General features: G+C 39.2%; 1 protein-coding gene across 1 annotated transcript; it reads right to left on the bottom strand.

The window, feature by feature from the left end:
* Positions 1 to 436: 436 nt before the first annotated feature.
* Positions 437 to 16,123, bottom strand: PWP2 (PWP2 small subunit processome component). The gene is made up of 21 exons (XM_084226365.1): positions 16,066 to 16,123; positions 15,842 to 15,954; positions 14,946 to 15,040; positions 14,507 to 14,606; positions 13,866 to 14,009; positions 13,333 to 13,468; positions 12,640 to 12,860; positions 12,027 to 12,170; positions 11,239 to 11,309; positions 10,379 to 10,515; positions 9,130 to 9,278; positions 8,389 to 8,536; positions 7,249 to 7,399; positions 6,702 to 6,882; positions 5,649 to 5,796; positions 4,662 to 4,770; positions 4,255 to 4,320; positions 3,893 to 4,111; positions 2,664 to 2,814; positions 1,568 to 1,642; positions 437 to 1,418 (listed from the first exon to the last, which is right to left on the bottom strand). Exons 1-21 carry the CDS (start codon positions 16,081 to 16,083, stop codon positions 1,259 to 1,261), a joined length of 2,736 nt encoding a protein of 911 aa, XP_084082491.1. The 5' UTR covers positions 16,084 to 16,123; the 3' UTR covers positions 437 to 1,258.
* Between the last annotated feature and the right edge of the window lie 704 nt (positions 16,124 to 16,827).

The following is a 16,827-nucleotide window of genomic DNA, read 5'->3' as shown; positions in this document are numbered from 1 at the left end:
GAATCAGACAGATGGGCAATCACCATCTGTATGAACATTGGAAAAGTGCTGGATTCTGCTCCTGCGATGGGACAGTCCTGGATATACGGGCAGAATGGGGAATGAAAGGCTGAAAAGAAAGGTATTAAAATATCAGAGAGTGTCCAGAGGAGGGCAGTGAAGATGGTGAAGGAATTGAGGAGAAGGCATGTGGAGAGCACTTGGGTCTGTTCAGCCTGCAGGAGACTTGAGGGGAGACCTCATGGCAGTTACCTTTAATATTTAAAGCCCCATGAAACAAATTCAGAAGAGCAGAATATGGTGAGAAAATCAATTCTGGATCATTGGTAATATTTGTAGTATCTTCATTAAAAGCCTCTTCAGCATGTGGCTTCAAAGTATTACAAGGACAAACCCAATTTTTTGCGTTCAGGTCCCTGCTCTTATAACCCAATTCTCCCATCAATTCACAAAAACACAGGGAATAAAAAGTTTCAGGTTTTAATGTGTTAATAAACAACATTTTTAAAAAAAGACACAAAAGGGCTTTCATCAAAAAAACATTAAAAAAAAAAACCAACAAGCCATGACATTTGTAACACATTCTCTTACAGTTTAAGTTACATTACTGAGTTGGTAATGTCCAAACAAATTTTCAGTACAGTACCTCAAGGTTGTCAAGCAAACCTTGACACAAGCTATAAAGCCCCGTGAATTTTCTCCAATAGCTGCTGCTATGGGTCCTCATTTCTCCTCATTATTGAAATCTCATCAGGTTTGGAGGTTACAGAACTAAGAAAACAGTGCTCCAGAAATATGTACATATTAAATCCAAGCAAAACAACATTTAAAACAAGTTGAGACTAGTACATTTCCAATTAAGTATTTTTTTCTATCCTTTTTAAAATTCAGTCTAGTGTAGGACAAGCCTGCACTATAAAATTCACAATCCTTAATGTGCAAGGTATTTTTAATGAAGAATAAACTTCTTCCAGTTGTACTTCTAACTTCCCTAGAACACTTTTTTGTTTTCTTATTTGAAATCGGGAATTATTTAAAAAAAAGAAATCAGTTAATCAAGAAATCAATGCTGTCCAGTTTACAGCCAAATGGTGCAGGAAATAGACCAAGTGCCATCCATGGCATATCCCACATTTCCATCACTACCTCCCAGGGAACTCCATCACACTGTTAGGAATTGAGGCCACTTTGAGGGCCACTCATTCTCAGTGAATACCACTGCATAAAATACAGTCTTTCTCCCTCTCACAAGGAGCAATTAGGAACTCAAAGTATCCTTATGAGCTTCTTGCATAAGATAATCACTGTCAGAATCCAATTCTTCTTCATCTCCTGGTGTTTCCTCTGCTGGACGTTTCATGCCCCGCTGCTGGGAAATGGCCAAGGCGTATTTGATGTTGTAAATGTTCCACTCACAGCTGTAAAAATAAAAAGGAAAACGTTGTTTTCCCTCCTAAAATAAAAACAACTCTAAAAGAAGGCTGTCTCAAAAGCTTTAACAGCACACTGTCATCCCCCAAATCACTCCAGGTTTTTGATTTGGATGTTCAAATGTAACAATACATACAGTTTTGAAACATCTTCAAAGTGACGCTGGATGCTCTTCTGAAGGAACTGAATCACAGGGAGCAGCTTCACTGACCTTGGATGAAGAAAACATGCAATTTGCAGTGCAGTTCATGTTTACATATGGAAATCTAGAACTTTTCTATACTCTCAAGATTCTAACAAGCATACAACTTCTATGCCAACTTTTTAAAATAATCCTAAAGATAATCTCTGATTTAGACTCTGCCCACAATGATTACACTCAATACAAGTAATATATTGTGAGAAATATTTTTTCTAATGTCCAACTGCATCTTGAAGAGCTAATTCTGCCTGCTGCAGCAATGACAGTTCCTTTCAGATACTGCAAGACTTTCTGAACAAGGAGCAGTTTGTTTTAAATTGTCCTCTTCTACTTTAGCAGGAACAAAGGAGAGTTTGTTCCAGTCATTTCAGCAATTAAAACATTAATATCCATGTTGTAGCAAGGAAAGAGTTACATAATGCACTGTTTTTTAAATTGCAGGACTCCTTCTCAGATTATGTTTCATTTAGCCCATTTTAGATTAGTAAATTTGCCTGGTTTTGTTCCTAGAGGTCTTAAAATTCCATATTAGGAGTGGGCTGAATGTAATTCACAGACCAGGCCTGTGTAGTTCTGAAGCACTCTGTAGGAAGGCAGAATACTACCAGCAAGGTCTGTAAAAATGCAATCAATACCTGCACATCACCTTTCAGTTACATTTAAGATCCATAAATGTTTAAAAACACAACTGCCAAAATCTTGCTATCTCTCTTGATATCATTCTGCAGTTATTGTCTAAGCAATTCAAGCAAGTTTTACCTGTTGTATTTGAAAAATGTTTCTGCAATGTATCTTCACAAATCCAGTAACATATTCTGATTCTGTCACACACACTTTTTGGAATCTTTTTAGACCTTTAAGATCAAGTCCAAACTGTAACTTTTATCATACAGAAGCTGTAAAACTGAAATGTTCTAATTGTAGTGCATGCATTATCTAGAATGTCAGTAAATGTTAGGTAAAAGCCTTAAACTAACAGGTTTCTAATTTTAATATCCTTGTCAGCATTTTGACTTTCACAGGATCTCACCTTGTTTTCAGCTTCTGTCCATGCAGCATAAGCAACTTATGAGCCCAAATAAGGTAGAACTCCAAGTGACAAGAGGTCTCAAATGCAGAGGCCAGGAACTCCAGTAACTTCTCCACATACAGGTCTGGCAGTGATGAACAGACAACATCAACTGTGCAAAAAGGAAAGAAACACCCATGAACATTCAATAGAATTGAGTTACTATTTGGAATAACATGAAAGAGACCACAGGAAAGCATAGGGGGAAGAAGAAAGCAGCATTTTGGCAAGTGGTGGGTATTTAGTGCTGTATTTCAGGGTACAGTACCACAATCTCTCAGGGGACAGGGTTCCTCCTTTGAACTTTCCAAACACTACTGTATTTAAAAGCAAGAAATTAACTCCTCCCTCTCCAAGTTCTTCCTTCTAGAAGAGTACTCTCCCCAGCAGCTCTCCTTCAGAATTTTTACTTCCAGCCTTTTCTCCTCTTTTCTAAAGTAACTGACTTTTTTGTTGCTGCTCCTGACTTCACCCAAATTTCTGTATTCAGTGGAACTAGTTATGCACAACAATCAGAGGCAGTGATACTTGAAAAGACAGTGAAGTCACCTGCCCACAGGAAGTGCCTGAATGTTGTTAGCAAGAGCACAGCACAAAGAAACACTATTTAGAAGCATCCAAACTAATCTTACACATAACTAAATGACCTCATTATATATAACCCACTCTCAAAAATAGCTTTTGCTTAAGAAACAGGCACACAATCATCCTGTTAACACTGGATTAAAACAGCCTCTCCTCAGTTATACTCTGGCCTTCCAATCATTTTCCAAGCTCTCCACCAGATGTTCTGGAGTATCAATGTCTTGTGCTGTCAGTCCAAGAACCAGGCACAGCACTCCTGATGTGGTGCCCCAAGTGCTCAACAGACAAGATTCATCACTTTCCTCAAACTGCTGATTACATCCTTGCTATTGGTTAATGGTCTTCATCACACAGACATAGTACTAACTCAGGTTAAACTTGATATGCCCCTCCAACATCAGCTGCTTCCCAGAAATGACATCCAAAAACTCTGCCTGCACCTCTAGGCCTAATCAAATTCCATGCTGAGAATGAGCATGAAGTAGATGGGTAAAATTAAAACATAAATTAACATTAAAAAGTCTACCTTTCCACCCCAACTTGTTTGGGCTTGCACATGTCTGTTTACATCTAGCTCAGCCCAATTTCATGACAGATCCACTCACCTTCACTGCTAGGGACAGCCTCTATCACCTCCTGAATTAATTTCTTTTCATTCAGCTTGAAGGCCATGACAATAGCCATAGTGTATTCCTTCTGACTCAGTGTTTTGTGGATATTGCTGGGTGTGACATCAATATCCAGCTCAAAAGGATCAAAAATTAGCCCAGAGTCCAGTGAATATAGCAGGAGGCCCTCTGTGGTAGTGGCTGCCCAGCTTCGTCCTAGAAGAAAATAACAATATTTAACAACAAAAAGGGATGTTCCAGAATGGAAACAGAAGAGTAATGATAACCCTCCAGTACTCTAGTCTTTCACATGTTTTATATGGAATAAAAAAAATCCTAAATAAACTGTTGATACTAACCTGTAGGACAGAATCGCACACAAGTCACCCTTATTTCTGGTTTAAAGTGTCGATAGCTCATGTCACCTAAAATAGAAATTTCGAAGTGATTTAACAGATTCACCACAAGTTCACAGCCTAGTTATCAACCCTGACTATGATGTTCCATTATTTAAATTAAAGTGCAGCATGGTAATACCCGGCAGAATTCAAGACTGGGTAAGGAAGGCACAGTCCATGTCCAAGAGATCCTACAGCTTAATAGGTAGGACCAAATTTTGTAATCCTGATGTTAAAACTGAGCTAAACACGTAAAACCCTTCTTACCTGTGTCAAAGGTTCCAGTGCACATAAAGGTAGAAACAAGAGAGAAAAAGATTCCAGTGCACATAAAAGTAGAAACAAAGAGAGAAAAGCCAAAGCCATACCTCTTTTTACTCCAGGAAGAGGGATGGCAACACCTTCGTCACCTCCACCACCTTCATCAATCAGAGCCATGCTGCCAAATTCAGTCATTTTCCTCCGATCTAAGTACTCCTGGAAAAACATGCAAGTTCCATTCACTGCACTGAATCTCTTCTCAAACAGCAGAGCTCAGTTTAGACTGTGCTTTCACATTATTGTAACTTTGCTCTACTCCAGAGATGCACTGTTGGCTTCCTCAGCTACAGCCCTACTCTTTCTGTCCTGCAGGTTCCATAACTGCTTCTGTGCACTGTGAGGCCAGAACGCTGCAAATGAGATTTTAGGGACTTCCCTGGTCCCTCTTTCTAAATACCCATCTCCTCCAGGATTCTGTTTCAGCTTGTTCACTTTTTTTCAAGGCAGATGTTGAGCTACACCAGCTCACAGACCCTGCTGACGAAGAAGGATACTTGGAACCACAGTCATATACAGCCTGACATGAACAATAATCTTTCTTCCTGGTAAGGGGATGGCAAAAAGGGTTACTGGAACTTTTTTCCCTTCTGATGTTTTTTGTAATTCACTTTACTACTGAAGGAATTGAATTTGGCATTTGGCAATATTCAGAAACAGAGTTTATAAAGGTCAGTGATGTTGTTCTACATCCACAAAAAAATTCCTTCATTTCTTTGCTAACACAAACTGACACCCAGGGAGTTAGCTTAGTACAAAAGATTGTAATTTAAATTTTCACTTCCATTTTAAGTCTAGTGCCAACTAACTTAGTATGCTTTAGAGTTCTGCCCATTCAACACAAGCACACTAAAAAACTGGAAAGAGTTTCAGGAATTTGTCCTGTTCCAAGAGGAATATTTCCTTCCCCCTCTCCTGCACAAAAGTAAACCCATTCTTTAAGAAACATTCATTAATCACTCTTAATGAGATGTTATATCAAAACCAAAGTCTTGTGAGGGTGAGAAAATTTTAAAAGAACTCCTGTGTTCACGTACCTCCATTGCATCTAAAGAATGGTTGCATGAAATTTCGAATTTTTTCATAAGAATCTGTTCCTTGACATTATATATACAGACAAATTTTGATAATCCACCTGCCAGAATAGATTGACCATCTGCTGAATAGCATAGAGTTGTAAAAGATCTGGTAAAGAAAAAGAGAAAGCAGTTTAATTTCACTTTCACAGCTGAGCTAAAAGATATGAGTACAATGTGAAGACTCAGAAAATAACCACTCCATGGTAATAGTGGAGATCTTCATTCACACAGTATATACTTCACACACACCTCTACTACAAAGCATTTGGTGCTTTACTATGAATCCCAGGTAATTTCAAGAACTTCAACAGCTTTATGAAATACTTCCATACTTCTGAATCTGAGTCACAGCTCAGTCAATGAGCTCTCAACTATGTCATGCATGACAAAAAACCAGAAGAGCTACAGAAAAACCAATGCCATGCATGTTTGAAAGACATGATTGAGAGCTCACCAGCAAAAAATACTGCTTTTTTCCAAAAACTTATTGTTTCTCTTTTTTTCTATTTTGAGTGGAAGCAATATGGAAAAAAAGGGGGAAAAGACAAGAATAAAACATTTCTCTAAGATACTTTCTGACAGCACACAAATTCAACTTGCTTTTTAACATTATTTCACATGCATAGCAACAGGTAATAAACCCCATTCTTTAATTACCTTCTTTAAAAAAATATAATAGTTTCTATATACTAATGGTTGTACACTAGTATTTCTGTAGAAAGATATCTACTAAAAAACCTAACCCATAGCAAATTAACACCTTGGTCTGAGAAGCTTAATATTATTCTGGCTAACCAAGTTCCTAACAGATGAGGAAGAACACGTGCTCAGAATGATGCTGACCAGTGAGAGAACACAGCCAACTACAAAAGGGAGGCTTTTAACATCCAGCATCAGAATCAGGAATATCTGAACAGCAGATGCACTCTGCAATGCAGAAAACAAATGGAAAAACAACTCAAAAGTAACCCAGCATGGCAGCCTCTTGTCACAGCAGCCCCCTGAACGTACTTGCCCTTGGCTGCCTGCTTGGCAGTTATTTTATCCAGCTCCTTCCTCCCCATCTGCAGATCGTGCCTGCCCTCAATGGAGCCAGTCTGCACTGCATTGTCATGATCCCAAAATGTTATCTGGCCATTCAAAGCAGCAACTGCCAGCTCCTTGCCATCGGGACGGAAGGCAACAACAAGAACTGCAAAGAATTTAATAACAGTTAAAAATGCACTCAGATGCTTTTCTAAGAAAATACCCTTAATTCTAGGGTATCTCAGCTATTACAAAAAGTTTAAGAGTAAAAGAGTAAAAAGTATGTGGACAACATAAAATTATATTTTCCTGTGGACAACATACAATTATATGTTGTTAATTATAAAGCTGATTATAAATACTAAGCTAGAATTAAAGTATTTATTGCACTGTTAACCAAGCACAAGAGTGAAGTATCTGAATTTCTGATTTCCATTTCCATGAATAAGTCTCTCTGTTTTTGACATGTTCTGTTGTTATTAACATATTTTACATACATTTGATAAAAGATGAGAAATGGAACAAAAATTACCATCTGAGTTAATTATGAATGTCTCCTTAGTTCTCCAGCTGTCCAACATATCCCATAATTTTACAGTCTTATCCCAAGAGGCACTGGCTAGAACACACTTCATTGGATTAAAGGACAAGCTGCTGATGGGACCCTCATGACCTGCTAAGACCTAAGAAGAGAAAAAAAATCACATGGAATTAGGTGACAGAAACTGAAAAATGTGTAGTCTGCATTCAGTAAACTCCAGATACAGCCAATAAACCATGCCTGACTTGTCCACACACATGTGAGATCAGGGCATGATACACACCAGTGATTCTCAACTTTTTATTTTCACAAGTTTAAAAAAAAAATCCCTGAAGTGTTACCACTATATAGACATCTACAACCACTTCTGTGCACACACTTTAGGGATGCAGAGTGCAATTTTCCACCCTCCTTTCAAAAGAATCACACCAATTGTGAAAAACCAAGTCATGCTCTGAGAATTCAGTATCTCCTGCAGCTGATAACACTTCAGAATAAAAACAAAAATAAAAAAGATTTTCATTTCACAGAGTTCCTACTCCTCAAAAAAAAAAAATCAAGGAAAGAAACTAAACTCAAAACTCTGGAGATCCAGTCAAGTATATCCTGAGTTACTGAAGTGATCTGTGCCAAATTAAATACATGAGTCACTGAGCTCTTCTACTTGTACAAGATGTACAGGAATGCTTAAGAATTGAAAAATTCTTGAAAAATCATGCCCCTGCTCTGCTCCACCAAAATCCTTCATGAAATATGTATCAGTTTTAATACAGCAACTACAATTTCTTCCTTACCTGTAGAAAATACATGGAAAAGAACATCTCTGAACGAGCAGGGAAACACTTTCATGCCCATGTGTCAGGTCAGTAACACTGGTGTTACTTCATCACTAGAAAGTGCTTATGACTCAAAAATTTTAACAACTATTTCCAACACAAATTCAGGGTGAGCTCCATGCAAAAAATTAAAAAAAAACCCGCTGAGAACAACATAGTGTAGCTCCAGTTTTTGAACATAAATATAACAAAATACTTCATGTTGTATTGAAACCCCCCTAATCCTAAAGTTGCTGAGTATCACCACACTCCACACAGGGTTAAATTCAAGCCCTCCCAACACTCTGGGTCTTACATCCAGCAGCCTCCCACTCTGCATTGACCAGATGAATATTTCAAAGGAATCCTGGGAACCAGCTGCCACAATCTCACCACTGGAGTCCACAGCTAAACAGGAGAACTGACTTGGTCGCGGAGAGGTAAAGGTACGGAAATTCCGGTACCTGTTGAGGAGGTGAAATAAATTATGAGAACATTTTGAATAGATTTAAATGTGTGTTTAACAAGTTTATTTACAAAAGGAGTTCATTGTTTTGTAAAGACTTCTAAGCTATGCACAGAAAAAAATATTGATATGATGCCTCAGCATGATTGCAAGATCCAAAAGAGGTATGAAAAAATCTGCAGAAACAGGAGACAGAAATACTCTGAGGAGTTTTCTTCTATTAAATAGCATGTGTCAAATTTTAGAAACATGGGCTTGTTTACACAACCAGTTCTGTGCACAACTGTATTATACTATGGAATGTGTTGTTAGGAAAGTGCCTTCTCCCCATTTGAGTAAAGCCAGACAATGATTTTCCTGGATTTCCAGCTTCTCTGAGGAAAGTTCCTCCAGAATTTTCTTCACAGAAACTGGATGGAGCATTCCTAATAACTATCTAAATTTAAATCAAAGGCTGAACCAAAAACCAGTAAGGCAGTGTTGCTCACCTTTATTAGACTTCAAACAAGCAATCAGCAATTTGCTGTATTTTGGGGGGAGTGTGAAAGCTGAGGACTAAATGAGATATGAAAGTTTTCATAAAAGAGTTACCTGTGCAGATCAAAGGCACGCACTGTTCCATCCAGGGAAGCACTCAGGACAACATAACCAGTGGAAGTGAAAGTTACAGCAGTTACACCACTGTTGTGTTCTGTAAAGGTGACAAAACAAAAGCTGCTTGAAGTGTTCCACACTTTGACCTGCAGGACAGACAAGAAAAGATTTCTTAGAATCTCCATCATCAGTAAAGAGAGAAAATAAGGGTAAGGCCAGCAGCAGAGTAAAGAAAGCCTAATTACAGAACTCTGCAACAGCATAAAAGACTTTCAGTAATAGCACTCAAGAAGCCACACCTTATCATTAAACCTCTTAAGACATATTTGCAACATAAAAATCGAAGTGGAGACAGACACAGACAAAGTTGAAACAAAGTTAATAATGGAAAGTAACATTTGGTGAGGATCTTGAGCTTCCGAGCTTATATTGTCAAATAAGACAGATGTCAAATTCAAAACTAACTCAAAGGTCATTACAGAAGTTACAACTGAGATGATATTCCAGTTGTTTTTGTTGGTTTTTATTCCTGAACAAAAATGTTATGCATTTAGCTTTCTGCAGTTTGAGACTTGTTGGTTTTGGCCCATTTTCATCCTAAATGGCAGAAACCATGAAGTGGCAGATTTTCTTCTGACATTTGAAAGTTTTGACAGGACATCAGCTACTACTATTGTTCCATTTATGTATCAAGACATTGTGGCAAAACACCTTTTAAAATAAAAGTACCTGTACGCATAGCCTATAATTACAATGCAAGTCATCCATGAGAAGTTAATTTTTCTCTTAAATAACAAGCTTCTGGAACGGCACATTTAAACAAAAAAACTGCACTTGCATAAATAATTTGAAATTAATTTCATATCAAAAAACAATTATTAAAAGGGCAAGAAGTTGGGTGGCTGAAATTAATTCATCCCAAGATATAATGGGACCATAAATAAATTAACATTGATGAAGTAGTTATTTTTGTATTTATGGTGACTGGACCTGCAGTAATTAAAAAATCATCTGCTAGAAAGCATAAGTGATGCAATTTACAGCCACAGGTAGTAACAAAGCAAAATATACATACTCTAGAGAGAAAAATCAAAACATTTATGGAAAGAGAAGATAAAAATTAATGACTTTATAGTAATAAAAATATGTACCAATTACAGTAACAGAGCTTTCTACATAAAATAAAAAGTTAAGCTGCTTAGAACATTATTAAAAGTTCACATTCTAGCAATAGTGCCTCTCTTACTTTGCCATCCTCCCCTCCAGTTACTATGTACTGTCCATCTGGAGAATATGCCAAGGAAACCATGCTGTTGAAATGGCCCTGCTGCTTCAGCACGTAGGACTCGCTCTGCCACTCCCACACCAGGAGCTGACCCAGACCTGTAAGCACAGCAGGGTTAACCACAGCCACCAACACAGTGACCCTGCAAATGCAAGCCACAAAACACACAGTGGCAAGCAATGTAAAAAAAAAAAGCAAAGATTAATGCAGACAGGTTGAATCCTGCATCTTTCAGTCCTAATAAGAGCTTTTTCCTTTTATAACTTCAAGGTAATTTCCCCAAAAATTTCCTCCACAAGCTGATACTTGGAATAATGTTTTCAATACTACAGCAGCAATGCTATCGACCAGTTGATAAATAAGCTGGAAAGAAAAGCAGGGCTGCATATAAGAGTAAAATTTTGGGTTTCATGCAAACCATTATGGACAGGGTGGGAATGCTGGGAACTTCCAGGCAGGTTTGTAAAATGCCATGGGCAACATGTGGCAAAGAAAGACAGAACAGCCCAGAATGAAAGCAGAGATGAACTACAAGGGATCTGGGGTTTCCCTAACTCTCGTAAAAACTTTCCTATATAAAATATGTATTTTTTCCTGTATCAGCAAAATACTTTCCTGAATCATCAGAATTCTGTGAGAAATTAATTAGTGATATTTTCTTTACTATACCTAGACACCACAGATATCAATTAGACTATCAAATAAAAAAGACTATCAATTATTTAACATTTGGAGTCAAAACTAGCAAGAAGAATTTGGACCTCATGCCCACTACATTCCTTATTTTTCCCAAGAATACAGACCAAAAAAACCTGACAAACCTGAACATCCAAAGGCAATCCAGTCACCAGTGCAGTTGATAGAAATAGAAGCTATCCTTTGGTCTGAAATACTGAAGTAAGAGAATTAACCAATAAAAAAACTTGTGTAATAAAACTTCAAGTCTAATATTTATTAACGCTGTTCAAGCAAGTTGTTTGATTGTTTTACTGAACTCCTGTACCACTGTAACACCAAAAATCATGAAGTTCATTCCTTTGTTCCACTCCAAACCATCAAACATTCCTTATTCAGAATGAAGGCAGAATATCTGCATCCCAAAGATGCATTTGCCAACAGAAGAAAACTCCCCAGGTTTAAGAAAATAAAACGGGTTTTTTTGTACATGGAAATTGTTAGAGTTATGGAAAAGAATCTGATTTGATTTCTCAACTTAAACACAATTTACAGATAATTTTACATATTTGAAACTTTCCAGCTAAAATTTTCTACAAAGAAACTGAAAATATTAAAATGGACAGAACTAAAGAAGTCTAGCCAACAACCAGGAACTCCTGAGTAGTTTCCTTATTCAGACTCTACTGTTCCAGAATAAGGAGTGGAATTATATGGTATTTGTTACATAAATTTATGGTTCTGCCTTTCCAGAAATTACAGTATTAAATAGACAGTCATGTTTTAAGATTTTTGTGCTCTTTTTTATTCATCCTTCATTGCTAAACATGATGTGTTCTCAATCAAACAAACATGAAACCCCTGCAAAAAAAAAAACCCTATTCCCTTCCCCCACAAAAACCAAACCAAATAAAGTGACAACCCCATGGCTCACCTCAAGGAGTGGATCAGATTGAAATCTGGAAGCTCATGGAGGTGAAAGACTCCAGAGGCAAAACCAGTGACTAAAAGGTGTGTTTTCTTGTGATAGGCTGCAGCTGTCAGGTTATTAAAATCTCCCTCTTTATTGAAAAAATACCTGGCACCAAGAAACAAGAAAAAAGGTGAATGTTGAAGAACAGGATGTTGTTAGAGCTGCATCTCCAAGCAGCTCACCAAGTAGGCTAATGAGCCACCTTTATGTCATCTCCTGAAGTCAATCAACCCCTTCTGGCAAGAAACCAAAGCCTCAAGACTTAGAGAGGGTACTGTAGTAAAGATCCCATTTACAATTTCTGAGCTCCAAACAACAGTACACCATGAGTCAGTATTTCTTATATTGTTAAAATTACACTTGTTATTCTGAAGGTGAAAGGTAGAGTCCATCATATCATCAAGGTAAGACAGACAGGAGTCCTATCAGAACTACTTAAAATGCGATCTGCAGTAAATTTCTAAATCCTGGACAGTTTTATACTGCTTTGAGTAAGTTATAACAGATGAAAAAAAAGCCCAGTACAGCAAATCCCCATTACAACTTTGATTTTTGATAACTGAAAACCACTTACTTCGCAACACGTGAATATTTCACTTTATTTCTAGTCTCTTGCTCACTTGGATCAGCTTTCCCATGAATTTCTTCACCCTTGGGCTCTTCAAGCAGCTCATCATCATCTTCTTCTGCCTTCTTTTCCTTTGCTGCATCTTTAGGGGGCATGGGCTTCAAACCATCCAGCTCAGTGTCACACTGCCACACACACAGAGCTGCATCCTGGCTAATTGTGTACAGCTAGAATACAAACACACAAATTATTATTGTCCAAAAACCACACTCTGTGCTCTGCAAAAATATGAGCATGGACTTGCAGAAGGGTTAGCAAGTGGGCACTCTATTCTCAGGACAGAATCCAAGGTGCTTTGAAGTGGGAGTTTTACTTGGCCTGAGAACTGGTGAATTATTTGCCTGCCCTCAGAAAAATTTTGCAAGGACCAAAGGCAACTTAATAACCAGCCAACATTACAGCTAAGCTAAATAATTTTTTCATATTTAAAGCCATAATGATTTGGGTGAGCAAATTTAAACACATAATTATGGCAGAGCAATCAAGAGACACTTCTGTATTTTCTAAATTCTGAGATATTGTCAAAATAGTTACCTACAGACTGTTCCCACTATTTTTTCCACTGTTTCCACTATGTTTCTACATCTGTTTCCACCATTTTAATATTACAATTCAAGTGTGTTGTGTGATTATACATACATCTAGGCTGTTCTCTTCAAAAAAGCAGGCAACTATGACATCCTTATGGCCTCCAAGAGAGTAGTAGATCAGGTTTGCCCATCGTTCTGCTCCAAACACCCATGTAGACATGTCCTTGCTCCCCACTGCAAAGCACCTGCAAAAGAAAAACAGAAAAGAAAATTACAACACTGGACTGCAAAACTCTTCCCTGGGTGGAGAATGTTCTGAGCTCAAATCCACCAGTCAACACTTTAATTTTACAAACAAGTGTTGTAAACTGTGCTTGGTGACTGTAGCAGAGGTAGAAGGGGCTAAAACACATTCAAAAGGTCAAGCCTGCTCACATTCCTAAGGTATGTTCCTTTTATGAATTACTATGCATTTTCAAGTAAGACTCCACTATTGATTTCCATTTTTTATACTTTCTGCCTAATTGCATTTTTTACTTAAAGACAGAATTTCTAAAGCTAGCATAATACTTCAGAAGAAATGCAATGTGCATATAAATATCAACATGTGCAGGTAAACAGTGCTTCAGTTTAACAACTCACTTGGAATCATCAGTCCAGTCAATACAAGTTGTTTCATCATATGGCCCATAGTAGGTTTTGTCCAGAACAAATGCATTAAATTCTCTTTTCTTCCCAGGAGCATGGTACAGGTAAGCAAGATTGTCTTTTGTAACCACAAATTTCCTGGTATAAGAAGGGGGTAAAAAGACATAATTGCACACAAAGCTGATAAAGCAAACAACTGTTCAGTACACACTGCAATACAATGAAGCAATACAATAATAAAGAGGTTCCTGCACTACTGAAATAATAAAAAAATGGATTGCTTTGGAACAAAAAACAAAGTATTTGCAGATTGATATTATCCCCCAACTTAAGCATTATAAGAGAGAAAACCTTCAGTAAAAATCACTGAAGTTGAATAATGAAATTCTTATTCTCAAAGCCCCAAAACAGAAGGAAGAGTTCAAACACTCAAACCAGGATATTCTATTTCCAAGGCTTTGCTTTCCTTCTTTTCTTCCCCTCTGAATTTTACAAAGTGACCTTGATAAGCTCAAAATCTCCCCTCACTCATGAATAGGAAACATTCCCAGATTGGTTAGGATGTCTCCATAACCACAACTAGTTTATGGGGCAATTCCTGCTGTTTTGTTCTGAAGCATGCACTCTTTACTTACTTGCCATCAGGGGAAAAGCTGACACTGTGAACTGGCTTGTGAAAATAAAACTGATGTATCACACATTTGCCAATCAAACTCACAAGCAAGGCAGCTCCCTCTGTAAGGGCAGAAAGAAAGGATCATAAGAATAATTGACCCAAAGAAATCATAACCATAGAAAACATTCTTTTCTTAAAGAGGAGGGGGGAAAGCTTTTCAAGACAGGGTGCTTAATAGTATTAAAATTAAAAAATACACTCCAAATTATGAGACACTATCCAAACTCTGTAAACAAGTTTTGTAAATAAAGATACCTCACCCAAAAATTATAATGCAATTTCTAAAGCAGACCACTTCTAATTTTGTGATAAGACTGAACATCTAACAGATTTCCTCCTCTCAAGACTGCATTTTTACTGAATTCTTTTGCAAAACAGATGTCTCTTTGTGCAAGTACCTTCATCAATTAGAATGGCAAGGCTTCCATCTGGAGAGAGCCCCACGCACACAATATTGAGCCGTGTAGCCAAGGGCAACGTCTCACACTTGTTACTGCAACAAAAACACAGGACAGTAAAATGGGGACAGGAATCCAGGAAGAACATCAGTGTCAGTGAAATGTAGTTTGGTACCTTTGTTTAAGGCCATAGACAAAATTTAATGTAAAATCCCGACAACTTTGTTTAGCTGTCACAATCCCATGAGCACCAACTAGGTGGGATGTTCTGTGCAGGGCCAGGAGTTGGACTCGATGATCATTCCAGCCCAGGGTGGTCTGTAATTCTGCATAACAGAATTATAATTCCAGGCTCCAGGATGGTGTGTAATTCTGCATAACAGAATTATAATTCCATGCTCCAGGATGCTCTGTAATTCTGCATAACAGAATTATAATTCCAGGCTCCAGGATGGTCTGTAATTCTGCATAACAGAATTATAATTCCAGGCTCCTGACTGGAACGCAGGCACAGGGAGCACTGATCACAACTCTGGCACACAGGAAAGGCTGATGATGCTCTAATCCTTGTTATATACAAGACAGAAGCACTCAAAGAAACCATACAACTAAATCAAACACAAATCTATTTCTTCCCTTTTTTTTCCCTCTGAAATACACCTTTATGCGATTCCTCTGCTATTCTCCACACGGGTGTACCCGCACAGCACCGTGACAGGTACTCCACTAGGCAGGCTTCTACCTTTTAATGCTAAAGCAAAATAGCTTTCCGGGCTATTTTGGCAGGCCGAGCATCCCAGAGAGCCCCGTGGCTCGGGCTCCAAAGCGTCCTCAGAGCTTTATTCCTCCCGAAACCCCCGCGCTGGCAGCGCCAGGCCCTTCCCCAACCCTCTCACTTCTTGAGGTCGAAGAGGGAGATCCTGTTGCCGACGGGGCTGAGCAGGGAGTTGCCATCGCGGGTGAAGCTGAGGTTGCCGCGGCGGTACACTGTGCCCAGCAGGCCGGAGAACTGCGGGGGCAGGAAAGGGCAGGGTTAGAGGGGCTGCGGAGATGGGGATCGGGGGAAGAGGACGCGGAGATGATGCCCGGGATCGGGGGCTGCCCCCCGGCCCGCGCTCACCCGGTACGCGAAGCGCATGGCGGCCACACGTGCGGAGCGAGGCCGCGGAACTGCGGCACCGAGGGGCGGGAACGAGGGGAAGGGAAGGAGGGGAGGAGAGAGGGAGGGACAGGGAGGAGAGAGGGAGGGGAAAAGGAGAGGGACGGCTGCTAGAGGCCGCCGCTCCCGGGCCGTGGCACCGCCCCGTGTGCCCTTCCCCAACCGCGGGCCCTCACCCTCAGCCGCTCCGGGCCCTCCCCAGCGCCCGCCACGAGCCAGGGGAGCTCTGGTTCTTTTTAGTAAATATATTACAGTATTTCTACTTTTTAGTAAATTCCTTGGAGTGACTGTGAGAGGTGAGCCTGTTTATTCTGGAGAAGAGAGGGCTGAGAGACCTCAGCAGTCCATATAAATATATCCTAGGTTGGTGTCAGAGGATGGTGCCAGACTCTTTTCGGTGGTGGCCAGCATCAGTAAATAAAACACAAAGAGTTTCAACTCGACATGAGGAAGAACTTGTTAATATTGCGGGTGGCAGAGCTCTGGAACAGCTGCCCAGGGAGGACACACACAGATTCCCTGTCTGGAGACATCGCAGACCCACCTGGATGTGCTCTGTGTCACCGCTCTGGGTGACCCTGCCTTGGCAGGAGGATGGACTGGGTGATCTCCGGAGGCCACTCCAACCCTGACTATTCTGTGATTCTGTAATTAGAGTGGAACAACACTGAATGCCCAGTGTATAGATGTGACAGGTTTATTTTAAAGCAGTTTTATTGAAGT

The sequence above is a fragment of the Fringilla coelebs genome (assembly GCF_963513975.1).
Source record: "Fringilla coelebs genome assembly, chromosome: 2".
In the NCBI taxonomy this organism is placed as follows: domain Eukaryota; kingdom Metazoa; phylum Chordata; class Aves; order Passeriformes; family Fringillidae; genus Fringilla; species Fringilla coelebs.
This window is presented reverse-complemented; position numbering and strand designations above follow the sequence as displayed.